General features: G+C 41.0%; 1 protein-coding gene across 3 annotated transcripts in view; it reads right to left on the bottom strand.

Annotated features, from left to right (window-relative positions):
* Positions 1-27,211, bottom strand: part of Sh3gl2 (SH3 domain containing GRB2 like 2, endophilin A1) — a 175,455-nt gene that overhangs the window by 28,480 nt on the left and 119,764 nt on the right. For all 3 annotated transcript variants that reach the window (NM_053935.1, XM_063287074.1, XM_006238359.5), the window contains exons 2-3: positions 12,062-12,130; positions 3,965-4,037 (exon numbers count right to left, since the gene is read on the bottom strand). In NM_053935.1, coding sequence (NP_446387.1) covers positions 3,965-4,037; positions 12,062-12,130 — 142 coding nt within the window. The remainder of the gene's footprint in view (positions 1-3,964; positions 4,038-12,061; positions 12,131-27,211) is intronic.

Below are 27,211 nucleotides of genomic sequence, written 5' to 3'. Positions count from 1 at the left end.
GGCTATGCCCAGAGGTATCACTATAGTTCATATCAAGTTATAATACAGAGCCTTAGATGGAAACCCATAAGGTGTGAGCACCAAAACCCATCAACAGAGCACAACAGAACATTCGGCAGTGGATCCAAACTATTAGAGCTACTTGATGTTTTACAAAGACACTGGAAATTCTCACTGGAGAAAAGGCAGCCTCTTTACCAAATGTAGAAACTGGGTATCTACGTGAAGTAAACTTACTAGATCCTTATCTTGCACCTCACAAAAGTCAACTGCAAATACATGGAAGACCTCAGGTGAGGTTGAAAACCCCTGAAACTGTGTGGGTAAAAAAAAAGGGCAGACATTTCCCCATACTGGGACAAGGTCTCTGAATAGGACCTAAGTGTTCAGGAAGAGAGACCAGCAAATGATAAATGGTACCTTGGGAAATTAACAATTTCTGTACGGCAGAGGAAACTGTTAATACAGTGAAGAGACAGCCTATAAAATGGTACACAGGCTTTGACAACCATCTATACATTTAACAGAGGATTGGTAGCCAGACCATAAAGAATCTGAAAACCAAATAACAAGAAGACAAACTCTCCAATTGAAAAACAAAAACAAAACAAAAGTTACGGACCTGAATGGCACGCTTTCAGAAATTACAAATGACAAATTATTTTGAAAGGTTTGAAAGGTGTTCAAGGTCTACATAAAGAGTACCATTCATCATAGAAATGCCAAATAGAACCCCTTTGAGATTCCCTCCCAAAGGACCAATGACAACAAATGGTGGCCAGAATGTGGAGAATAGAGTGGGAGACCTTACTCACTGACAGTAGCAATGACACTAATGCAGACACTGTGGAAATGAGGGCAGAGGTCTCTCAAAAGTCAGGAATTAGAACTTCCACATGGCCCATCAGCACCCTTCCTGAGCGGGAGTCCAAAGGACTCTACATCCTACCACGGACATACCACCGCTCTGTTTACAACAGCAAGGGAACAGACAGAGCCCAGATATGCTTCAGATCAAAGTGTGGTAGATAATGAAATAGATTCAGCTGTGAAACAACGAAATTATGTACTTTCTAAGAAAATGGTTAGAAGTAAAAAGCAGATGAAATGTGGCAGCCCAGATTCAGAAACTCAAACAATGCAGGTTCTGTCTCAGACGTGGATCTTAGTGTTGACCTTTACGTGTGCGTATGTAAGAGTTAGTCTCTGTACAGCCCAGAAGGCTGGAAATGGGCTGTGAGAGGGGTGAAAACGGGGCCTCAGCAGAGGATGCTTAGCACAACACAAGGTAATATGCAAGTAAAGGAGGAAATAGAAAGGGTAAGAAACACTTAAGAGATGGGGGCAGGGTGATGGGAGATAGGAGGAGGTCACAAGGTAGAAGAGTAAGGATGTACAAAAAAGCCACAAGGAAACTTGCTATTGTGTCTGCTAATTAAAAATATAATTAAAAAGAAACCAAAAATTGCAAAAGCAGCACCCTGTACTGGTGGACAAAGCTAGTCCCAGAAGCCATAGGCTATTAAAGAATGATCCTAGTGCCAGAGGTCAGATGTTTCCCCATGAGTTGGTGGTCATGGAGGCTCCCACAGCATCCCTCAGTAGTGCAGACAATTGCTACTGCTGTTGGTTGCCCACCAGAACTAGAAGATAAGACCACTTTGTTGAGGATACCACACACTCTGATATGAGGAATAGAGAAAACAAGCCGAACCTATTTGAAAGCTTCCTCCCTGTTTGCTAGCCCTCATAAAACAGAAGGTGCTCTTTGGGCTGCTCTAAGAAAACTGTCTTACTTGGCTGTGGACCCAGCAAGCTACACTAGCAACAGTCAAGGAAGATGTGTTTCTTGGCGCAACAGTGGCACATCTCTGATGGCGGCACCTAACCGCTTCCTGATTAGATTTAAGGCTCACTCCATGGGACAGAACTCATGCTCAGCACTAAGTAAGACGTCTACATACAGCCTCCAAGGCTTACTTAGGGCAGAGGGTGGTAGAGGAATGAGAAAGAATACACGACTTGGAGAAGAAAGGAGTGTGTGAAATATAGTGTTCTGGGTGTGATGTGCCTCCTGCACTAAACATACAGCCGATGTGGCTATCTGAATAAGATGAGGTCTGTCCACATGCCATCATGGCTGGAGAGGGACTCATCAGGCTCCACCTCTCCCTGAGGATTCACAGGCAGTTAATGGCTGCTAGGAGAGAGCAAGTCATCTTCCTGTGGTGTAGGCCACTCACAAACTGTCCATACTGCTATAAATAACTTTCACACATGTGTGCAAGCAGCCCTAAATCTCTCTCTCTCTCTCTCTCTCTCTCTCTCTCTCTCTCTCTCTCTCTCTCTCTCTCACACACACACACACACACACACACACAGAGGTTTAGAAGTAGGAGGCTGGTTGAAAAGCAGAAAAGATCAGTTGGAAGACAGAAAAGAGAGAAGAGCTGGATAAAATACAATATATGCATGTATGAGATGGAAAATAAAATTAGCTATGTTTAAAGACGAGATGGTGTGTTACCAGTACCGTATTGAAGCTGCAGTGGGACCTAACAAATACCATATTTCTCCTCTCATTCCTGATAGTAGGCTCCACAAGAGGTAGTTACCAGTATAATTCAAACATGAATGTGAAGCTATGAAGAAATGGGGTGCTTTAAGGGTCCTTGCAAAGACTATAGGAACATTTCTCTCTCCTATAAAACTATAACTGTGGCAAAGCACAGTGAGGTGAGTTGCTCTTGTTTCAAGACCTGACCTGTTACAGTTGTTTGAACAAATGTCTGTGAGGTCTTTGTAACTCTGTGGAAGGTAAACACTAGGATGAAGTAAGAAACAGTATGAAACTTGGTTTCTTGGTATTCATTAGGTGACTTACAAATCAGCTTGAAGACTTACCCAGTCTACCATCAGTGAAACTCACTTTTGTACTCTATCATATTTTCTTCTATATTCCCCCTTTTCAAATTATTTCATCTCTAATATTACTTAAGAAAAATAGAATATTATTTCCATATCACTGATTCACCTTTGGTAAGTAAAGATTGAAAGAAAGCTTTGGTTGGCAGCAGGAGTCAGGAGAGAAGCTGCCGGCCTCAGCACCAGTGCACGTTCGTTCTCTCTCTCTCTCTCTCTCTCTCTCTCTCTCTCTCTCTCTCTCTCTCTCTCTCTCTCTCTCTCTCTCTCCTTTGTCACTTAGGCCCTGCATCTGAACCCACTGTGACCGAAACAGCTGCCCACATCTCAAGGACACCCAGAGACCCAGCACCTAGCATCTTAAGTGAAATTCCCTGAAAATCTACAAACTCAAGGGCCACCAGCTTTCCAAATGTTCACATTTCATCAAATAGCACATTCAGCCTTGCTTCAAGTTGTAGTTGTGGCCAGGAACTGAAGCCCATACAATGAAGAAGGCCAATGGTGGAAGCTGTTCCACTCTGTTCCCGCAATGGATAACAGAGATAGCAGCAGCCATATCTGGTTCTCTCTTCTAGAAACTCCCATGATCTCTACAGCAGTTCCTGTCTCAGACTTAGTTCAAGAGGTTTGCAGGAACAAATGATGGTCTGTGTTGTGCCTGGAGAAGAGTAAGAAGGACAGCCCTCTATGCCTTACGTGCACAAATCATTTGTATTTCATAGAAATCTTGCCTTCCTCTTTTCCTTATCTTTTGGAAATGATCACAACTCATTTTAAAACCAACTTAATATTCTTTCTTACTATTTCTTGAAAATTAAAGATCGGTTGAAAAGAATCTGTAGCTATCATGGCATGGTGTGGCACACAAGCCTTATACACTCATGGTGGCACCCAAGCCTTACACACTCATGGTTAAATATATCACAGTTGGATAAAATGCCACGGATCTTGCACATTTCAATGTGAACTTTAAAATGGTCCCTCCCTCACAAGGGTTCTGAACCCGAGAGGAACTCCAACTGTACAGGCCAACACTTACCTGGATTGGGTTGGAGGTATTCAATTGTTTTCGTCATTATCTCCATCACGGCCCTGCTGGTAACATCCACTTTCTGCAATGAAAAGATAAACATGGTAAAGGACACAAGCATTTACTTTGGAGCCTTGGAGTTTTCTTGAGTCTACATGAGACCCCAGTGGGGCAACCAAGCAGTGACTAGTCCTGCAGGAGTAGGTGAGACACATAAGGAACAGCTAGAAGGAAAGATGTCCTTCTGTTTTGGCACTGTCTGGTGAAAAGCCTATTCACCCAAAGGAAACTGGTAATTTCCCACACTTGGTTTCAAAGTACACTTTACTTCATTTCGGCAAAATCAGTGCACAGTATGTCAGTAACACTTTTGCCTTCGAGCTTTTACTACATGCTATGAATGAACCAGACAGATAAAGGTTATCAGCCAACCTGAAGACCGCAGTTGAATTCCTGGACTCCACCTATAGAGGTGGAAGGAGATGACTAAGCCCACACAGCTGTCCTCTGACCTCTACACTCAGGCTGTAGTGTACACACTCAAACGTATGCATCATGCTTGTGCATGGGATGATAGTACATGAAATAACAATAACAATAATGACACTTTTAAAAGGCCATGTCTTTGTCAATTCTGCTATTACTGTTTATGTCCTTCTGACATCTTCTGGGTATAAAATCCCTCAGTAAACCAATCTAGCTGGTCCTGAACAGTTGGCTAATTATAAATACCAGATTCTAACATGAAAATCCTGTCTCTGAACGTTCAAGCATTTCCTCTTGCAGCCCACCTTGCCCTCTCTACACAACCAGGTCAGTGAAGGAGCATAGGCTAGAGTCGCTTACTTTTCTCCATGAAAATCATTTCTTATCAGACTGTGCAGGGCACTGGTTCATAGAGCACAGCTGAATGACTAATAAATCAGCTCCCCTGCCATTGATAATCTTTTTGTTTCTTTGCTTTTTATAGGTTCCTAAGCAATATCTAGAACTCACTGCTCTATACAGGGTAAACATACTTCTCTATCTACTGAAATATCTTATCTGGTTTGGTTTTTCAATATTTAATAACTTCTTATCCACCCAAGTCATAATACAGTGTGCGGTTGTGATTATGATAAGCAAAAACACATGATTGTCCTTTGACCCTGTAGTGGTATAAAATAAGTTTTACAAGTGTCCTCTTTAGGATGCATTACTCTGCTTGGGAACCCTGTACCACTATCCTTTTGACTGGCTCAATATTTTAAGATACTTGAGGCTTGGATAATTAGTGGTAAAGGAGTGGCAGCTCCTGGCCTGGTAGACTGCAAAATAAGGTCCTGGCATTTTTTTTTACCAAAATGCTGGCAACCTTAAGAACTCAAGTCACAGAATGCTTGCTTGATATAGGTGGGACAAGTTCAAAGTTGTGTATAGAATAACATGCTGAAATTGCAGGAATCTTGAGAGGACAAACATACATTTCTATTGACTCGAAGACATATGGGGATTGAGTAGCTAGAAGCCAAATGTGTCTAGGTGTCCTCTCTGGCTGTGGCAGGAAGAAATGCAATCCAAAGGTCAAGGATTCTAAGAAAGAAAGCATCAGAAGACTTGAGACTTAAACTACCTAGTGGCCATTCGAAACTGTGGTGTCATCTGCTGCTAGGAGGCTGGCTGAGTTCCAAATCTCCCCATCTTTTCTCAACAAAGAGATTTAAGCATCTTTACAGGAAGGATGAAAACAAATACAGCAAGATTCACAAGCTTGCTCCAGACCATTCTGTTTTCTGTGAAAGGTCTCTACAAGAAGATGGGAAGAAATATTTCTCCCAAGTTCTAGAAGATATAACACCTGAGCTAGAAGACACATTACACCATTCCCAAATGGGCTTAGGAACTGGAAAGTAGCCTCCCAACAGGGTCAAAAGCAAAGAACTGCCACCCCATTCTCTAGTTTCTTGTCAAAGTTCTCAACACGTATGAGAATTTTATCTACAGTAAATATCTGGACCCGACCCTGCAGAAGTGTCACTACCATGCTGATGCCTTAGGCCACTTATCCTCAGCTGTTCTAACTTCTCAACAGAGGCAGCAGCAACAATGCTTACTGTACAGTGTCCATAGGTGGGTCAGCAAGAAGGACATGGGGACCAGTTCATGGGGATCAAGTCAGTGACCTTAGAGATGGCAATATTAAGAGTATTATGCTTGGTCCCAAAGTAGAATTCAACCTTAAAATAGGATGGGGACAAAAAGATATCAGTGTTCCCTCTGGTCTGATTGAAGTCTCCTATGAAGTTGAGAAAACATAAACTTTTCATCCTCTGAGCTCACTGATGTAGAAGCCTCTAGTACTTCTGTTGACAGTACAAGACAAGCTCCACTGAACTATTTAATCAGACTATAGTATAAGTTTTGAGGACAGGGGTTAATACGGAAGGCCGTTGAAAGGAAATGAACTGTGAATGTAGACAACATAGGCACGTACTTAGGGACTCTAAATTCATGTGTAAAATATGGCTTTTTTAAACAGGCGGAATCCTGGGCACATATTCTTCCCCGAGTCTTGTCCTTTTACTTCCGTCTAATACCAAGGCTTTAACATCTCTCAACTTTAGACTCTTTCTCCATTAATACATCTGGAAATCTATAACTATGAGTCCAGGGAAAGAAAGAAACAGCTCTCTTGGGATGGGGAGATACTTCAATGGGTAAAGTGTTTGCCACATAAGCCTGAAGGCCTACAGTTTCTATCTCTACAACCCACCTATGGAATAAACCAGATAGAGCAGCACAAGTATCTTGATCCCGGTGAGCCCTACTGGCAGACAGGATGCTAAGACAGGAGATTCTATAACTAACCTGGATGCATGGGGACTCACAGAGACTGAACCATCAACAAAAGAGCATGTAGGAACTGGATCTTGCCCTCCTACACATTTGTAATAGATGTGCAGGTTGGTCTCCATGTGGGTCCTCTAACGATCAAAGCAGGGACTGTCTCTGATTCTGTTACCTGCCTTTGGATGCCCTTCCCCTGGATGGGCTGCATTGTCTGGGGGAGAGGATGAGCAGAGTTCTGCTGCAAATTGATGGGGGAGGGTATCCAAGGGTGGCTTCCCCTTCTCCAAGGAGAAGAGAGTAACAGGGGGAGGTGTTTGTGGGTGGGACTGGGAGAAGAGTATGGGGCTCCAATTCAGATGTAAAGTGAATGAATGAATAAATAAGTAAATAAATAAATGAAAAGGGAAAAAAGGCAGGAGGCTCTAAGTTCACAGACCAGCTCTCCTAGCACACACAGCTATAAATAATAGACAACATCTCAATGTGGAAGGTGAGGCCAGACTCTGGAGCTTGTCCCTTGAGTTTCCCATGCATGCTGTAGCATTGAAATGGAACAAAGAAAACAGCATTCTTGAGTTAAATAAGAGACTCCCAAACTAGGGGCAATGGTAAAAACTATGGCAATAAGCCAGAGGGGAGGATGAACTTCAAAGACATCATAGTGTGTAGCCTGAGAGTTAACAGATTGTCTCCAAAATGCCTTGCTCTAAGGTGGACTTCATTTGTATTTACAAACTCTAACAGATAAAATATATTTTGAGAAATGAGGGTGGAATTAGCCTCTGGTTACTGATGAATCCATTTTAATATTGCTAATCTTTTTAAGTGCCTCTTTACTGTGTATACATCTGGAAATACACCCTAAACATACTTGCACATCTTAAAGGGTTACAGAAGAAGCTAAGATTTTTATTGTATGTACATAACAGACATAAGATTTTTCTAATGTCAATGCTCTCTAAGGTCAGTTTTGTCTCTTTTAATGCAGCCAGGCTCACCGACATAGGCATTGCCAATGGATCCTTTTTGCACTTCAGCAGCCCTAGGGAGCAGTAACAGAGGGCAAAGACTCCAAGAGTTCAAAAGTGTAAAAGATTTACCACAAGATCGTGCTAATTCCTGAGCTAGCAAGTGTGAGCTTTACTGAATATGTCCTACTTAATCTATGAGTGAGGTTGTAAAGTCCAGTCTTGGGGCTGATATCAGGTACCAGAACTCTAAAAGGCAGTGAATTGGTGAATTGACATAACCTGATTACTTTTTCATACATTTCCAAACAGTACCCTTCTCCCCTACAGAAAATGAATCAGTATTTTCTGAACTAAAGAACATGAAAACTGTGTAATCTTTTACCTAGCAATGGAAGCACCTTATATGCTATACAGGTAGTCTGGGGGTTTACCAATCACTAATAATGGCATGAATTAAATGATCACTTGGATATGGAATCATTCATAGTGGTTATATCAAAGAAGTTATAAAACACCAACATCTTTTCAGGTTTTTAATTTTAGTATTTACTGGAGTTAAGAATACACACACATTTGATGTGCGGAATAAACAGGTCACAGGGACATCATGAAAGCAGCACTCTGGGAAGACCCGTCTGGCAGAGACACAGGCTGATCCAAGAGTGGTGCTTTTTAACTACTCCCTACTGTCTCTGGGAGCATTAACATCCTTCTCCAAACTCCCTGCTTTAAAGCAGAAATTTTGTATTCATAAAGGCTGACAGAGAAACAGTATTTTGAAGATTAAGCATGATTTAGGCTCTGATTACTCTAACATTAATTTTAATTTTGCTAATCATCTTAAGGATTGCTCTATATCAAGTATAGACTGGAAATACACTCTACACATATAACTGAGAGGAAGCTTGTCTCCATGGAAGTTCCTTCCGGTAGAGCAGAAGCATGTCTTTGAACCTCGTGTTGTTTGTGACTCCAGCCCTCCATCTAGCTTATACCAGTAAGGGAGTGTCTGGGGCTAGTGACCATGTCTTCTTCACTACTGCTCCATGAAAGAGAACCCGCAGTATCATGGTAAACCCCACATCTACTCAGAGAAGGTATTCTGAGCACACGGGAAGCAATTTTCCTCTCTTCTCCCCAGTGTGACATATCCCTGGAATTTTCTTGCTACAAAACTCAAGCAATGAGCAGTATGCCTCCCATGACAGCTGGGAACAGTAGGCTTAGCCTTTGTTTCAATATGAGCAGGTCTGCAGCAAAACAACAACAACAACCACCAAACAAAAGCCAACAGCAACAGCAACAAAAAAACAAACCACCAACATCAATAAAACAACAACAGCAACTTTGATAAATAGAAGTTCTATCCTGTGACTCAGGTGGTCTCTACTCATGAATCCTAGTTCTCTCACGAGGGACTGATGATCCTAAATGTCTCTCCCTGAAGAAACTAAGACATGTGGGTAATGACCTTGAACACCATTCACCAGCATTCTGGACACTGCACTCTGCCAAGAGTCTCTGTCCTTATATTCAACTGGAATGGCACCTTTTCTTTTTCAATATCTTGCCTTTCTTAAAACTTGAGGCTTCCCCTTAGGGATTCTATTTTTATTTAAAACACATTTTTCCATGTTTCTAGCCCCAAAGCTTTCTGTGACCTTAAAGAATTTCTATAAGATGATTTTCAGGTTGCAGAAAGACATTATCTCTCCTGACTTGGAGTTTTGCATGATATTCATATATATTTATAGATTCAATCCCAGTATTCTCTCCTCTAGAATTTTCCATTGCTCTAAGAAGCCCATGTTTGGCTTTTCTCTGGTGTTTTTCAAGGACATCCTCTCAGGGCACTAAGCACTATGTCTTATTTGGTATCAGTTTATATTCCTGGTTTTCCCCACCCAAATTAAAAGCTCTTTGAAGGATTGGGCCTCATGTACCATTCTGTTTCTAGTTCCCAGCACAATGCCTAGCACATGGTGGTTTTTACTTATATTCCAAGTGAATTAATGAATATAACTATATACCACCTCATGAACCCCCCCAATAGTATATCTGTAGCAACAGATGTAAATCTGAGAAGCAACCAGAAGTTTCTCAGATTCCAGAATCTTCTATTAACAGCAACAACAGAAATCTGCAGCTTTATAAAGAAAAAAAAATTGCCCGAATGTCTGGATTACAGAAAGGAATTTAGCCTATATGTAATGAAATTGACAAACAATGGTGACATTTAATGTTAAAATGAAAGCAATTCCATGCCAGGTACTTAGGCAAAAGAAAACTGATCAAGAGTCCTGGTCCTGTGGAGAGACACCTCAGCCAGAGACAGGGAAGGCTAGTCTGTGAAAGCAGGGACAGGCTGGGCCTGCATCTCAGTAGCAGAGCAGGTTAGACTGAGATTAGACAGAACTTCTAGGAACAACCACCTCCGTCCCAGGAGAGCTGCCTTCTACAGACCTCTAATTTATCTCATATTGTTGTCTAATTACACCTCAGGGAATACAAAGAAATAAAGCTTTCTCCACCTCAAATATTTGATGGACAGAAAACCAACCCTGAGAAGGTGATACGGTGGGTGTCTCTTCTGTAGGTTTAGCGACACTGAGTTAAAGTATTTTTTATAAGTATGGGACTTATTAACAGGAATATTAAGGGCTTGAGATTCTAAACCCATGGCAAGTGCTCTCCAATGACTTAGAAAAAGCATACCTTCCAATACCCTCAGCACAATTTTAGTTCAAATTTTAGGAAAACCACAGATAAGGTCATATGCAATAAAAAAAAAATCAAATCAGACAATTTCGACACTGCACTGAAATCTAGACATCTGAATTTACTTAGAGAAAAATCCAAACGCAGGAACACATGTAGGTTCTTCAAGGAGAAGTTTGCTTCATAACAGGAGTCTTGAAGTTTGAAATAAATGCTCCAGAGACTTTTGATGAGATAAGGAACAAAACTCTATAGACTTCATCTTCAGACTTGGAGGGAAGTCTGTGATATCCGCCTAAAGTAAGATGCATGGCAGGATCCTCTTGTTTTAATTAGTTTGTAAGACTGGCATGAATTTCACAGCAAAGTTAAATCTCCGAAGGTCTAATTAGTTGCTCCAGTCTCCATGTTTCCTTCGGATCTTAGTCTCATTTAAGACACAAAGAGCTAGTTGTCTTGTCTTTGCAGCCAGCTTCTACCCTCAGCTTCGATGAAGATGTAGTTCTTAGCCATGCAGCTTACTGCAAGTTTTCTCCAGAACAATGAACAGAGAGGAGAAGCTAAGGAGGGCTAAGAAAGTACCAGAGGCTGGAACGGGTTAACGTATCTCTGGGCTCCTCAGGAGAAAGTCAAGCTTTCATCCTGAGGACATATGTCTGCTGCAGACATGGACGTGACAAGGGAGGGTGGGCTCCTGTTTCTACTGCCATGAAAGTTGTTGTTTACCAGCTTTGGTTGAAGGTCAAGGGGTAGGAGATCAGAAACAAGGGAGAGTAGCTGCAAGGTATTGGGTATGGATTTAACACTCTCTTCAGGCACAGGGCCAGTCCCTAGTACCAACCCACAATATTCTCTGCACATTTCAGCACTCACTTATCCATCTAAGTCTAAACGCTTCTTGCTAAGAACAACCTCAAAGTGAAAGAGGAAACACGTTTAATGTCTCAAAAGAAAAAGAGACTTAATCCACAGACTCCGGTTTACTTGCTGAGAACCTATGATGCTTAAGACAGAATGCGAATTGATTTACTTTAGTCCATAATAAAGATTCTAAGTGAGCATTAATATTCTCATTCTACTGCCATCTGAAAACAGACACTTCAACAAACACTGGGCTTTTACAATAAATGGTGGACACAGAGTGTAGATCAGGTCAACTGCACTCCCAAAACCCTCTCTCCTCAGTAGTCTGACCTGCCTCTGCCAGGAGGCATCCCAATAGGAAAGTCCACTGCAGTCAGAGACTCAATCTCTTACAAGGTTTGAGACATCGTTCTCCATTTTCTCCTCTTTCATTTCCACCTCACCCAAAGTCAACCTCAGCTCTGCACCATGCTGTTTCAGGAAAGTGATAACAAAACCCATCAGGAAAAGTGCAGCCCCCCATGCTTCTTCACAAAGGCTCTAATCTCTGGAGGGACACAGAGAAGACAAGGTGTTTTCCATTTCTCTTTCAAAATACAAAGGGAAGGGAGCATGTATTTCAAAGAGGCAGAACATTTTGAGACTCTGGTACAGAACAGAGCCACAGTCCCCTCTTACAGGGGACAACTCCATGCCAAGGGAAGGCCAAGAAGTAAAGACTCACCCTCTCCATCTCTTTGAAGTCATCATCGAGCTTGGTGCCTTCGGCTCCTCCCACCTTCTCACTCACTTTCTGCAGAAGATAAGAACAACAGGGAAATTTCATTAGATATTGTTTCTTTCCTTTATGAGAACGTGTTAAAAGTTTTGAACACTTTCAGAAACAGCACCTAACATGACCTCAGAACCATTCCCTGACCACGGTCACCAGCTCCATTGTCACCGCGGCATGGTATAGCTTGTCTAAGCAACACCCCAAAGGTCATGTGCTGGAGGCTACTGAAGCAGGAACTCAAACCTGCATCCTCTGATTTCAACCTGAGCTCTTTCTGTTACTCAAATCACCTTACAGCGAGCTAATTGCTAGCATTTTCCTTTGTAAGTCCTAAGAACAGCAGCATCACACAATAATCATTCCCTCAGATAAGGGATCTAAAATGCTGCTAGGTAGAAAATTGCTATTTGTTCAGCCTGTTCCTCACTGGGCTACTGAAGAGATAATCGCAAGTATCCATTTAACTATTAGAGAAGAAAAGAGCCCAGATGAGTCCAGATAAAAGGACTCGCTTTGCATTCTCCCTGTTTATATCCTCACATGCAGGCAAGGAGCTACATCAAACTATGTTGAGGGCGTTTCCTTGACACTCGATCATTATCCATTTCTATACAGCTTTAAGTGTCAATTAGCATATGCAAATTATCAAATGTCAATACAAACGTCACATTAAATAAAAACAGATATACTGTTCTTTTCAGAAATAATGATTCAAAGATAATAAAAATGTATGACAAAATCATAGGGAAAAACACTGATTTCATTAGACAGGAATATTGATTTTTTTTTCAAATACCCTCACTGTAAAAGGTGGATGTACATTTTTCTCCAAAACACACAGGTACTGAAGTATGACTTTTTTTTTTTCTTCTCTTTTTTTCCGGGGCTGGGGATTGAAGTATGACTTTTAACTGCCTTCAGAAGTTACTTGGCTAAGAGTGTTTCTAGGGGCTCCCACTGTGTTCTACTTATAGCCATCTTGACAGCAATGTGAGTTTTTTCAGTAAGCTTGTCTCCTGTTTCCTGTAGGGGCTTCTGGAGACCTAGCTCTAACTCCTGGCCCCGAAAGTCCTGGCAGTCTCTTGTTGGACTCTAATGTGGATTTCTTATGCTATTTTCTCTCTGCCATTCACTGCTTTCTGCCAAGAGGAAAACATTCAGAAGAGTCAACCATCACTGCACGTAAGATGCCACTGTTTACTGCATCAGCAGGAATATTACAGTGTGGGGTAGAACATGACCCAGATGAGGCACACGGAGGTGTCATGAAAATTATGTGGTATAGTAAAAACCTACATCTGAACCTGCAATTTATACAGCAAAGTCTACTCCCTAATGAAGTGTGTGTCTGCTCCTAGCAGTCTGGTTTCTCACATCAGTTTATTTAACTCTCATTCCACACTTTGAGAAGCCAGAATTTTCTTTAATAAGACACCACCATTTCCCCTGTTAAGGGTCCCATAATAAGACCAAGCTACAGAACTGTAACATATATGCCTACAGACCCACACAGACTCTGTGATTGTCACTGCAGTCTCTGTGATCCCCAATGAGCCCTGCTTAGTTGATTCTGTGGGCTGTGTTCTGGTGGTGTTCTCAACCCTTCTGGCTCCTACAATGCTCCCCCACCACTTCCTTGGTGTTTCCTGAGTTCTGCCTAATGATTGGCTATGGGTTTCTGCATTTGCTCCCATCAGTTGCTGGATGAAGCCACTCTGGTTACAGTTGGGCTAGGCATCGATCCATGAAGATATATAATTTTGTTATCGAGTTATATTCCTGAAAGGGAAGCAGTACTCAAAATAATTCCATTTATTCTCTGTGATATTTTTCCAGGTCACAAATATTTACAGAAGTAAATATTGGGCTACTTAAATAAGAACTGACTCATTCTGTAGGCGTGGGGCAAGTATCCCCTTTCATTTGATTATGTGTTCCTGAAGTGTAATACGTCATGAGTAAGACTCAAGGAGAGGGAAACGCGGCTCGTTAGTCCATAAGGCTGATAACAACGGCATCTGGCCTTGTTAGGTAACTATTTTGTGCTATCATTTTCTACTGAAGTGGATCCTAAGTTAATGATGTCACAATAGTTAATACATTTGGTATTTCTGATGGCTAGTTAATATTCTAGTCATTTGAAAACTTACATATTTAAAATAAAATTTAAGAAAAGCAATTAATTCAAACAGGTCAGTACACGATAAGTAATATTTCTATTTGTACCAGCCACACACCTAAAACAACACCTAAATACAACTCCCCAATGTATCTAAAGATTTAGTGTGCAAGACGTCCAACAGCACCCTTCAGTATAGCAGGGAGCTTGTAGTTCTCATTGGCTCTGCTGCTATATTTCCCTTGTGTCCCATGTTCTAATCCAACCATTTTTTTTAAATCCAGACCAGTTATCTTGCCCTCCTCTTCTTTTGATTGTATTCTCTAAGTAGAACTTGGTAAAGATTTGCCAAAGTGAACTGCAGGGGTAATTCTGCAGTGAACACGGGAGAGACTCATAACACAGCCCACACTTAGCTAGTCTCACAAGAGGCACAGCTTTTCAGTAACAACGATCAGTCTAGCCTACATCAAATCCTTAATTGTGAGTCTACACAGTCTCAGGCTATGGCCTATCTGGTAAACAAGCATAATGTAAAGAGGAATGGCTACAGGAGACAACCACAATAAATCCCATTGTCCCTCGCCTAAAAGATGCTGATCTGCTTTGCAGCAATGACTCATCAGCCCTCCAGCCACCTGCCACCTCCAGACTCGGTCTTCTCTAAGCAGCTCAGATCGTGGCCAGCGTTACATTTCAGTTACCAAATGCAGAAGAGCCACTATCTATCTCCCAGATAGATCACATCAGCCTATACCCTCTTATGTCTATATTCAGGTTCGACCTTCTCTGCTTCCTTCTGGCTTGGTTAGTTAGCTTTACCTCCCACTTCCTATCATACAGAGCCAAGCCTCCTCTACTTTGTAACTGTACCTATTCCCTTTGCTGCTCTTAAAATCCTTTCTCTTGTTTTAAATGTCCACGTATACACTTATCTATTATCTGTGTCAGGATGCTTTTAAACTTCTCATGAGACTCACCATCCATCAGAACAACTGGACCTATTTCACTAGCAAGTGTGAAGGACCTTTGCCCAACTGAACTGTAAGGTGGGAAATGTGGAAACCCGATCGCACGTGTTTTACTTAAAATGTCTGACACCTCAGTAACACAATGATCAGAGGCGAGAGAAAGAAAATCTAAAGTAGAATTACTACCGGAAGATACTTAGTTACGTGTGAGTTAGCATTGGCTCTGAACCTCTATGAGTTAGAGATACCTTCTAAATATATTTTGTCTCTATAAGAAATACATTCAAAAAAATGAAAAAATTCAAACACCCAATATGTGTGACATTTTTATTGGGTATAGATTTTGCTTATTTTATGTCTTAAATATAATTATATCATTTACCGGAAGATACTTAGTTACGTGTGAGTTAGCATTGGCTCTGAACCTCTATGAGTTAGAGATACCTTCTAAATATATTTTGTCTCTATAAGGAATACATTCAAAAAAATGAAAAAATTCAAACACCCAATATGTGTGACATTTTTATTGGGTATAGATTTTGCTTATTTTATGTCTTAAATATAATTATATCATTTCTCCTCTCTCCTCCTTTAAGCCACTTGAGACAATGATTCTTCAAAATATCCAAGAGACATAAATTTCGTTCCTTACAAAGTGAACTCTCAGTTGCAAAAATGACAAATGTGAAACGATTCTGCCTCAATATCTTCCCCTGAGAGGGAGACCGACGTCACTCAGCCATAGACTACTTTAAAATTAAAGCAGAGTATGAGGGGAAGAGAACGTTACGAGTTTAAAGAGTAATTGTTAAGGTGATGCATCTTCTGTCGGCAGGCTGTGTCCAAGCCCTGGGCTAGCACCCCTAGAGAAGTTACTCTATCTCACAGTTGCATCCCTGCTTAAGGGGCATTATGATTTAACAAAAAACACTACACATACAAAAGGTAGAACGTTCAGCGTCTAATTACATTTTGACAAAATGTAAATAGGTAAAAAAAATATATATCACCAACCAAATGACACTATTTAAGGTAAAAGCTCTTCACAGAGAAGCTGTCTTAGCCGTCCCATAGCATGCTGTCCCATTTTCCCTTTCTGTAGAGTGTCATCTGAGAGACTGGAAGAGCATCCTCTAATCCGCATAAATGTCTTTAATGACGTTCAGTAAGTAGAAACTCTGGATGTCCCCATGTCAGAAAGGCAAATCTTAGAGCACTTTCTTGGTGCGGGGGCTTCCTGTGTGCTGATCTGGACTGTTCCAGACGGTGCTACTCCCATGGGTGGAAGACAGGGTAGATTCCCTTTATGGAATGGGAGTCTCACACCAGCTCTTCTCAGTCCTTAAACTGGAACAGTTAAATGCCACGATGTTTCAAAAAATGAATTTCAAAAAATATATACTGGTCTTTGCCATCTAGACATTTATTTTTTTCTTTTTTATAAGTAAAATTATTCTTATGTGTCTTGTAGGTTGAACAAATTCTGACTGGCCCTAAGCATGAAGTAGAAGAGCACTGGAGCACTTCCACAAAAATACACTTAAGGAGAAATTCAATAGGCTTTTGTTTGGTTGTTTTTTAACATCTACAGCAAAACCTTTGAAAGAAGCTTGGGTGAGGCTAAATTCTTGGTCGTTCCCCAGTGACCTCCCATCTTCTTCCTTGTCAAATACTACGCAGAGAACACAGGCATCAATCTGTATAAGGGTTCTCAACCTTCCTGATGCTGCGACCCTTGAGTACAGTTCTTCATGTTGTGCTGACCCCTCAACCATAAAACTACATCTATTGCTACTTTATAACTGTAATTTTGCTACTTGTATGAATCGTAATGTAAACATCTGTGTTTTCAAATGGTCTTATGTGAACCCTTATGTGACAGGGTCGAGAAACCCCCAATGGGTGGTTACTCATAGGCTGAGGACCACTGAGTACAAAGCTTTCTTTCTGCTGTGGCTCACTGGGGTTAAAAAGTAATAACCTTCTAATCCCCACGTCCCCAAAGTGGAAATTCACCATGGACAATGTGGCTACCTACATCCATATATCCTTCGCTGGAAGCCAGTGACTTACTTCTTACACTTCTTATTTAGGGTGAGCTTCTCACAAGGAAGGTACTTTCTAAGCATTACTTCTAAAGCCTCATTTGCAAGTAATCTTATTATCATCTCATAGAAAATTGTCAAGTGAGTACAATACAAGGATATTTTAAAGAGCATTTATTTTACCCCACCCCATGAAGCTCGTCATTAGATGAAGAGTAACTGCAGAGTGCTGTGTTCTAGAGAAATGCAGTACTTATAGAGTGTTCCTCTTCTGACTGCAGAAGAATTTGTTCTTCGTTGTCTACCACATGTGCATCACAGTTCTACCAAAAAATGGACTCTTAACATAAGTTAAAACTATACGCTGTGGGGCTTGTTTCCTCGACTCTGTTAAAAGCTGCATCACAAATTCACTTGAGTAAGGAAGCAGAGAGAGAGAAGGCACAGTATTGATAATGAAATTCTAGAACTTCCTAACAAATGAAATGACCTAGGACACAAGATCAGATGACTCCGTCCACAGGGAGAGGGAGGGAGGGTTCCATCTAGCTTTCATTTATTAGGAGACACTGGCCTCTCTATGAATTAGCTTTAAAACATTAATCTCCCAGACCTCTTTGCTTCATCTATAAAGTAGGGCCAGAATATGTAGCCTTGGAAAAGGCAGAATTCTCTGAGAACTTACAACTAAGACTGCAATGCCTGTCCCTGAGCTGGGTCATGGTACCTAGTTGTTCAATCAGTCACTAAGGAAGGGCTGCTAGGAACTGATGATCACAGGTGTTTATTAAAAGAAGTTATCCTTAACAATATGGACAGGTTTCATCCAATGGCATGAAAAGCTCTTAGAACAAAATCAAAGTTACCATGGCAGAGGAAAAACTTCTTCAAGACTGCTGCCATAGTTTCTGCCAGAGTCCCAGCGTACCCATATCTCAGACAGTACCCATGATTCCTGAAATAAAACTCCCTTGGGTGAGTAATCACCATCTCTGTGTATCTACCTGGATCTGTTTCTCTAAGGAAAGTAAGGGTCCCAGTTCTCCATATTGCAGTGCACTTTACAATACAGAAAAGGTAGGCTACAGATGGAAAGGGAAGGAAGAAGAAAACAGCACAGAGTAGGTCTGCAGGGAAAATGACAAAGTGCTTCTCCTTTCCTTTCTTTTAGACAAAGTGTCATCAATACATCCCTGACTGACTTGAATCTCTTAGATCAGGCTGGCCTTTAACTCTTATAATTCTTTGCCTCCCAAGTGATGGAATGAAGTCAGGTTCCACATTGCAGACCCCATTGCTTCTTTCCGATTAAGATTATTTTTAGTGCAAATAACAGGAAATGAATGAATGAATAAATGAATGAATGAATGAATGAATGAATGAATGAATACAATTTGCCTTTAGAGTACATCTATCAAATTAAAACCTACAACAGAAATCAAATTAATGCCCTCAGTGTGCCAGGAACTTTGCTAGCTGTGAAGCCCAAGTTCCCTGACCTCCTGGCCAATGAAACTTTTCTTTCAGCAAAGACTATATATGAGTTGCTAAAGCCACATACAAGTTTTATGGGAAACAATGTAGAAATATTAACTTGCTTTCCATATTCATTGATATTGGAATTTTACTGATAAACATTCTCTATCTAGGTTACCAACAAGAATCGATTGATGACATTTCCATGATGGTGACTTTCAATATCAAATCTCTAAGTCCCTCTGTGCATATGCTACCTGATTGGCATGTTACTGGGTCACCTGTACCTCCCTAAAGACTTTCAGAGCCCATTGTGCAGCTATGGCCTGGGTCAGTACTTGTCAGATTGAATGATTTTTAAAATGATACTTTATTCAAACGTTTCTTTGGTGTCATGAAAGATACTGATTTTGATCTTGCTCGCTGGGTTCTCGGAGTTCAGGTGGACCAGGGCAAGAAGCTAGTCTACAGCGTATCAACAGACTGAAAGGCCCAGTGCAAAAAACAAACATGAGTTTAGCCTATGGATTCTCTCTTCATCTTCCCTTTTCTCTTTAGCTCACCCTGATGTAACTGCTCCACAAAGAATCACTGAATGTGTCTTCTCTTTCCTATTAAATCCCCTCTACCAGTGGCAAAGTTTGAGGACCAGAGGTTGTGACAGAAAACAGGGTAGTTATAATCAGTGGCTGCACTGGTCACATGACCTACAGTAAGACCTGAATAAGAGCATTAAGGGTGGGCAAGGAGGTAGAGTCAACAAGAGGAGAAGAGGAACAGCCCTGAATGCAAACAAGGCATGTAAGTTTGAAAATGCCATAATGAATCTCATTATTCTGTATCATAAGGCAGTACATACAAAGTGTAACTTACTGGCCTGAGGGTATGGAATTAAATAGAGGCATGAAGACGGGATGAAATCTAAGAACTCATAGTCAAAGCTGGAGTTAGTCTACTTAAAACCACTTAAACTAGGCAGGGCACACAGTGTGTGCTCCCCTAATGTCTCTTCTCCTCAGTCACCTCAGCCACTGCAGTAGAAATGGCTGGCTAGTGTCTAATCTCTCCCAAGCATTCCTCTGAGAAGCTTTACTGAAGTATCAGGTACTAAAGATGCTACAAGGACAGTATGTGAAAAGTAGACAGGGAGGGGACAAGCTCCTGCTAAGAGGCTGGCCTCATAGAAGCCTAGAGAAAGAGGGGCAACACATGAAAGTGAAGCTGGAGAAACTTCTGGAGCCAGAGTCTTCAAGCTCTTGTGGTCTGAGTAAAAGCCTTCCTCTTGTGAGCAGTGAGAGAGTATATTAGTTTTGTTATTAGTCAAGAAAAAATATTATACTCTGAGTGGTGTAAACAATAGAAGTGTGTTTCCACAGTTCTGAAGCCCAGATGACAAAGATTAAGGTAGTGGCACACTGAGGTGTTTTGAGGGTGGTCTTGCTTACTTACAGACCTTTGCCTGTAATTTCCTCATGTGGTCTGTGCTCTGACTTCAAGATCCCATGCAACCCCAATTCCCAGCAAAGACCTCACCTCCAAGCAAGATCACATTAGAACTTCCACATTAAATATCATAGGGGATGTATCGGGCTACAGCAAGAACAATCATGATTGACGTTACAGTGCTGAAGGTAGCTCTCTAGGTATTCTCCATGCAAACAAACTCCTTGGGCCAAATGAGAGCCCCACATCCCAGGAGGATGCTTGCTTCAGGGAGAGTGTTCACTGCTGCTCCGAGGACTACACAAGGCATTTTGCTCTGATTTGTGAGACCACAGTCGTGACTGTCACAGGCTGGCAAGAGAAATGAACATACGGCTTCTCCCTGGAAACAGTCCTACATGCTTCAAGCCCTGAGACTGTTAATAAAAACATCCTGTTCTTCCAGGGAGCCTAGTGAACAATTCTTTAAAAGTATCTAGTTGCTTTTTCTTCTTCTCTGTTAGGTTGTGTTTATCAACTCCGGTTCCTTTCTTTTCATAGCACACAAAGCCCCTTTATGGGGTTCAATTTTCTGGAACCCGAAGAAAATTTCCTAATAAATTATTTTGAAGTTTCCTTCAAATTGTTGTGTTTTTGTTTGTTTGTTTGTTTGTTTGTTTGAATAGATGGCCATCACTCTGAGCGATGCTTTCTAGCTCAGTTAGGATGCTCAATCTCTCATCACACTCAAGAAAATCTTTTTAGTACAGCAGATGGTTTTAGATGGCCAGCCACTGTTGGGATAGACAGCTCCACTCGGATAGAAGCAGAAAGAGGAGAACCCCTTCTTAGTTTTTCTTTCTTTCTTTCTTTCTTTCTTTCTTTCTTTCTTTCTTTCTTTCTTTTTTTTCGGAACTGGGGACCGAACCCAGGGCCTTGCGCTTGCTAGGCAAGTGCTCTACTACTGAGCTAAATCCCCAACCCCAAGATCCCCTTCTTTATGACTGCCGTGGCCACCATCTTTTCCTATCTAAGTCCAGGAATGTTTCTTTATTCCTACAGCAAACTGATTTCAGTCAAGACGTGCATGCCAATAGAGAAAGCTTTTCTGCATCACCACCATCAGGTTTCCAAAAGAGAATGAAAAATTGGGGTAGCTTCTCACAGAAATATAGCACATTATTTCAAGCTCGAAAGTATACACCTAGCTATTGAAACCATTAATAGTTAGCCACATTTGCTGCAGATGTTTTTAAGTCAAAGAATAAGATGCAACAATTATTCTCTCCTCCTTGTTATCTTGTGGTGGTGGTGGTGGTGTGGCAGTGGTGGTGGTGATGGTGGTGATGGTGATGGTGATGGTGATGGTGATGGTGATGGTGATGGTGATGGTGATGGTGATGGTGATGGTGATGGTGGGGTCCATTCCTTCTCTTGTTCTGGAATTATCCAAGGCAGAGCCTGAGATATGGCTGGATGGAGTGCATCAGCTTACTGGGCGGTGGGTACCAGCAAGCAGCACCCTCGCTCTGCAGGAGAGGAGCAGGGGTAGGAGGAAGGTATGGAGGGCTTGTTCTTGGGCAAGTCGCCTTCTTAGGCACTGAGACTCCATCCTACAAGGTTTCAGTGAGGAGCTAAGTAAAGAATTGCTCAACACAGCTCTTTTGATGAGCCGAAAGCTATGCAACCATCTGTCGGGTCTATGTTTGCTTAGGGTGAGGTCACCAGGTCCTGGGAATTCATTTGAGATGAACCTAGGAGAAGCTGGGGCATATGGAATGATGGGGCTGCTCTGAGACCAGGGCTGAAGGTGTGTGGTGACATGCTAACCATCTGCAGTCAAGGATCCACAGCAGTAGGGAAAAACAGAAATATTTCAGGACAAGAGGTCAGATATATCCTGTGTCACATTTGGCTTTTGTTTTTTGACAATAGTTTAATAGCACAATCACTTTCTTGTGGCTTTTCAAAAACACCCATTAGTCTTGGCCTACACCATATAATCTTCTGATCCCTGCATCATCAACAGCAAACATACAGTTTTGTTACCTAACCCAAATGGTACCATTTAGTAAGTATTTTCAGTAACCTTCAGCAACTTCAGTAGATATACACATCAAACTTGTACATGTTAATTTACACGAGTCAGCCATTCAATGTACCTGCTATACAACAGTGTGTGTTTCTCCATCTCCTCACTAGAACATAAGACATACATATGTTATATATATATGTATATATCATATATTTTTTTTCATGATTATAAAGTCTCTGTGCTACGGTTCCATATAAGTGAGTTTTCACTAGCATACTTGACCTGAACTAAAATTCCTGGTATAGGTGTGTGCATATATGATTGTTAATTTCAGTTGTCAACTTGACAAGATGTGGAGTCATATAGTTAGGGCACCTCAGTGATGGACTGTCTAAATTAGGTAGGTCTATGGAACTGCTAGTAAGGGAATTCTCATTTTAAAATTGCAATTTTTAACCAAATAATTAATTAATCTATCTAATTAATTTGAGAAAGTGTGTGGCACAGAGGCTCATGTGTGGCGATAAGAGGACAACTTGAGGTTCCTTCAACCTGTCATGTGAGTTCCAAGACGAGGTGCCTTTGATCTGCTGGGCCATCTCAGCCTAGGGACTTTCTTTATTGGGTGACTGAGGTGAAAGGCCCAGGTCAATGTGAGCATACCATTTTATGGCTCAGTGTTAGACTACAGGAACAGGAGAGGAGGAGCTAAGCATGGAAATTTATTGCTGGGCTGGCACATGTACTACTTACTGTTTGCTTGTTGGCCACCAATGCATTGTGACTGCTGGCTCAAGCCCTTGCCATCGACAACTTCCTCCTCCTGACCAGGGGGCGGGGGGGGGTAAACTGGAACTGTGAGCACAGCAGTTTCTTCCCTACATTGTTTTATCAAAGGATTTTCCCACAGTAACCAAGAGAAACAAAAGACAATTTTCAACCTATCCACTTATCTAGTTATTGTCATACTACCATCCAAAGTAGTTCTGGCATTACAGTGACACCCAAACTTGACCAAAATGTTTGTTTCTTATAGTCTTATCAGAATCCTAAATGTTTGGGACAATTTAATATTGCCACATGGAAGTTCTCATAAATAGTGGGGATTGAATAGGAAGGATGGGTACTACTGCAGTAACGGGATAGGAGAGAGTTGTATCTACTTTACGGACCAGTGTGCAGTATATCCTTCTCATCCATACCCATAAGGAAGGGAAGAGTGCACCAGGCGACCAAGCAGCAGCCAAGTGTGGCTACTGGAATGGTAAAGACGACAGTGCTGACCAGGAACCAGTCAGAACTGATGTCCTGGCTTCAGCAACAGGGAAGCTAGGCTAGAACACAGCCTCAAGCAATCAAGAAACATAAGGCAGAAAAGCATCCACACAATATCTTCATATTAAGATGAAGAACCCAAAAAGCTCGTGGGGAGTTGCTGAATATTATAAAGGGCTAGATGGGGCATATAAACCACTAGACCCAATAAATCTCATTTTATAAATTCTTAATATAAATAATAAGATCTTTCTATACTGTATTGAACTGTGCTAACATTTCAGTTTTAGCATCCTCCTAGCTGCATAAAACCAACTGGCACTTAGGTGGAGAAGATGGTGGTGGACTTCCTGAGATACTGCTCACCCTCTATAAGAAAGTTCCCTTCTGTAACGCTAAACCTTCAGTGTCTTATAGACTTATAGTCACAAAAAAGGATGAAAATCCAGAAAAGGGACTAACTGAAGAGTTTAAAGGAAGCTGCATAGCACGAGAAGGAAATGGCACTTCTAGGAGACACAAGGCTGCTGGGTTCAAATCCCAAGGTCATGGATGTGCTGCCACCCTTTTACCTTGATGGCCAGGAAGGTCTCCAAAGTTCCCAAAATCCTAATACTTACTGCCATGGCTATTGGTTTCCATGTAAGAAATAAACAGTAAAATCCTCTCGATGAAGATAATTGATGCTTTGACTACAAGTCATGAAAAATCAGACTAGAGCAAACTGGAAGCTCCCTCACAGCTGGATGATGTTCATAGTGCCATAAGGTAGCAGGTGGGCCGGCAAGGGAGAATTATTCCAAAGGTCCTACTCATGTATGGACACTGTACACTTGGTATCAATGACCCACACAAAATGTGTCTACTGGTCCAATAATGATACCCCTATTACAGGTACCAACAACTCATTCCTGATTAGAGTGAAGACCCGCTCTACAGGACAGAATGAATATGTGGTACTATAAGACAGAGAAAAAGGTAACAGCTGGAAGGTTCAGGGGCCTCAGTCAACACTACTGTCATCATTTTGTGCAATGAGTGTGATATTCCTATCGGAGTGCCTTTCTGATGTTTATTTAGGCATCTGCCCATAGATCATTGCTGTTGACAGCTCAAATGGTTATGCAGGGAAACATGCCTTTTAAAATGGACAATGTACTGCAGGGACTTAATTCCTAGAGGGATTAAGTAAAATTATTGCTTTGAGTCTTGAAAACCCAAATATATCTGCCCTGGGGCTATCAAGAAAGGCTAGATGGGGAATCTCTGAGCCGCAAGAGCTTTGCTGAGCTCAAGACAAACTGAATTCCCCTAACTGGGAAGCACATGTACACATGTGCTTAGGCAGGCACACAGAACATGCATATACCTTCCAGAGCTTAAGCACCAATTTGAGCAAAAACCAGTTATGGCAGACCTAGAAGTGATATCTAGTAAACCAGACTAAATAGAAAAAAGACAGAACAAAATAATATCACAGGCTACATACAATAGGGAAAATAAGAGTTCATCTAGCCAAGTAGCTAGATATACATATACATTTTCAAAAAAAATAACATCAGTAATTCCAGGTAAGGCACTCATTATCTAGAGATATAATATATCTATATACTAAGGGCTTTATAAAAGTGACGTTTGTTCTTCTTAATAGTAGGTTTATTTTTCTTTTAAGAATTTCACACATAAGCACTACATCTAACTCACTCCTGGCCTGCCCTTCCCCCTGATCTACATGTAATCAATGCTCCCTTCTGTGGTCACTATTATTACATGTATAAACTGCCAGACAAGAGTGCATAAAAGGGTTTTTCAACCAAAACATACATGTACCTTACAGAAAAATCAACACACATGATCAAAACAAAATCAAACAATGAATAATCACTAGACAGCAAACAGTTTCTCTCTGGAGCCCAAACGTTGAATTAAAAACTTCAAGGACTCCCAGTAAAAATGAATTCAAGGAAATAAGACATGATGACAATGTCTTACGAATCAGATGGCATAAAGAAAAAGATATAACTTGTGGGAACTAAAAAAAAAAACCTCACAAGAGGACTAAGTGATGATTCACACTAGCAAAAACAAGAACCGGCTCGGCTGATGACAGATGATTAAGTAGTCTTAAAAAAGAGAAGGAAAAAAACTAAAGAAAAATTCACAGAGCCTTGGAAAAATGAACTTATTAAATGTATGAATATTTTCATTCTGAAATTTCAAACGATTAAAAACGAGAAAGGAGAACGATAATAGGCAAAGAAATAAGAGCAAAACCTTCAATTTGGCAAATAACATCTCCAGATGTTTGATCCACATCTAAAAGTGCCGAGGACCACACTAGACGGCGGAGAAGCTGGAAGCAAAGGATCAGTTCCTGAAATCAGTAAAATACTATGAAGTCACCGTGTGTGATCAGCACAATGAAGTGTAAGGTAATTGATAAATACATAAATGTCATATATATATGTATGTGTATATATATATACACATACACACATATACACACATACACATATATACATACACAAACCAACAAGTATGTTGTAATTATGTCATTGGTTCAAAGATTGTGCAAGAATCTTGCTATCTTATTGAGAGATTAATACTGAAAACAATCTGTTTATATTGTTTGGAAATTTATGAGAAATTCAAAGGCTTTTCATCTCAGTAGGTCACTGAGATACATTACTGAACCAGCTATGCCAGAGAGTCACTTTGTTCTTGAAGTTGATTTATAGAAAAGGCAGAAAATCATTTATTTGTCCAAAATTTTTGACTAAATTATTAATAACAATTTACAAACACATGCCATGTGGGCAACGTTAAAGACAGATCCAATGCTACCAGGGAATTCCTTCACTCAAATGTGCTACTGCATATGTAGGAGATAAAGTTTGTCTTGTTTTATTTTGTTGTTATTAAGTAGTGGACACAAAAAGTGCTAAAAGGTTCTCCTTTATAATTCCTGAAAAGTGCCTTACATGGCACTGCTAAATCACATGAAGGTAACCCTGAAAGGGGGCAGAACATATCAATAAAGCTGGGGTAATATGGTAAGACAAACAACAAGCAAATTCCAGTTAGAGCCACCCCAGATGTACACTTCTCATCTGCACTTGACACATCATGCTGGAATGAATACAATTTGCTATGGATGGTAAATGCCACCTGTATCAGACAGGAAAACAAGAGACCCCAGGGTGGAGGGAGGCCAACAAGTCATTTGCCAAACACAAAATCTATAAACTAGTTTTATAGAATACTCAAGTTAGATAACAAGTATGTAATGAGCACTTCCAAGAACACTGGCTGCTCATGAGTGTGTGAAGCAATGTTTCTTATGGCTAATGGGACATTTAACTCTATTCAACAAGTGCTAGTCTAGTTCAGAGAACACTGGCACATAACTTTGACAGTTAAAGCGACATTGCACACGTAAAAACTATTAAACAATAATGCTCACTCTGTAGTCATAATTACACTGCCTTCCCTTTCCAGGCATACACGAAGTCTATGTTGCATGAATCACTTGGCTAGGTTAACTCACATCTTTACTCCCAGCATTTGAGAGACAGAGACAGGCAAATCTCTCTGAATCAGAAGCCAGGCTCATTTAGACAGTGAATTCTATACTACCTGGGGCTGCATAATAAGACCCTTTCTTAAGAAAGAAATGAAGGCAGATAGGCAGGTTAAGATTCTCATTTTCTGGGTAGCAATCCTATGGCTTCCTCATTACGTCATTGTTCCTCATAC

This window comes from Rattus norvegicus, chromosome 5 (genome assembly GCF_036323735.1).
Source record: "Rattus norvegicus strain BN/NHsdMcwi chromosome 5, GRCr8, whole genome shotgun sequence".
Lineage (NCBI taxonomy): Eukaryota > Metazoa > Chordata > Mammalia > Rodentia > Muridae > Rattus > Rattus norvegicus.
Note: the sequence above shows the minus strand (reverse complement) of the source record. Positions and strands in the feature narration are given on the sequence as shown.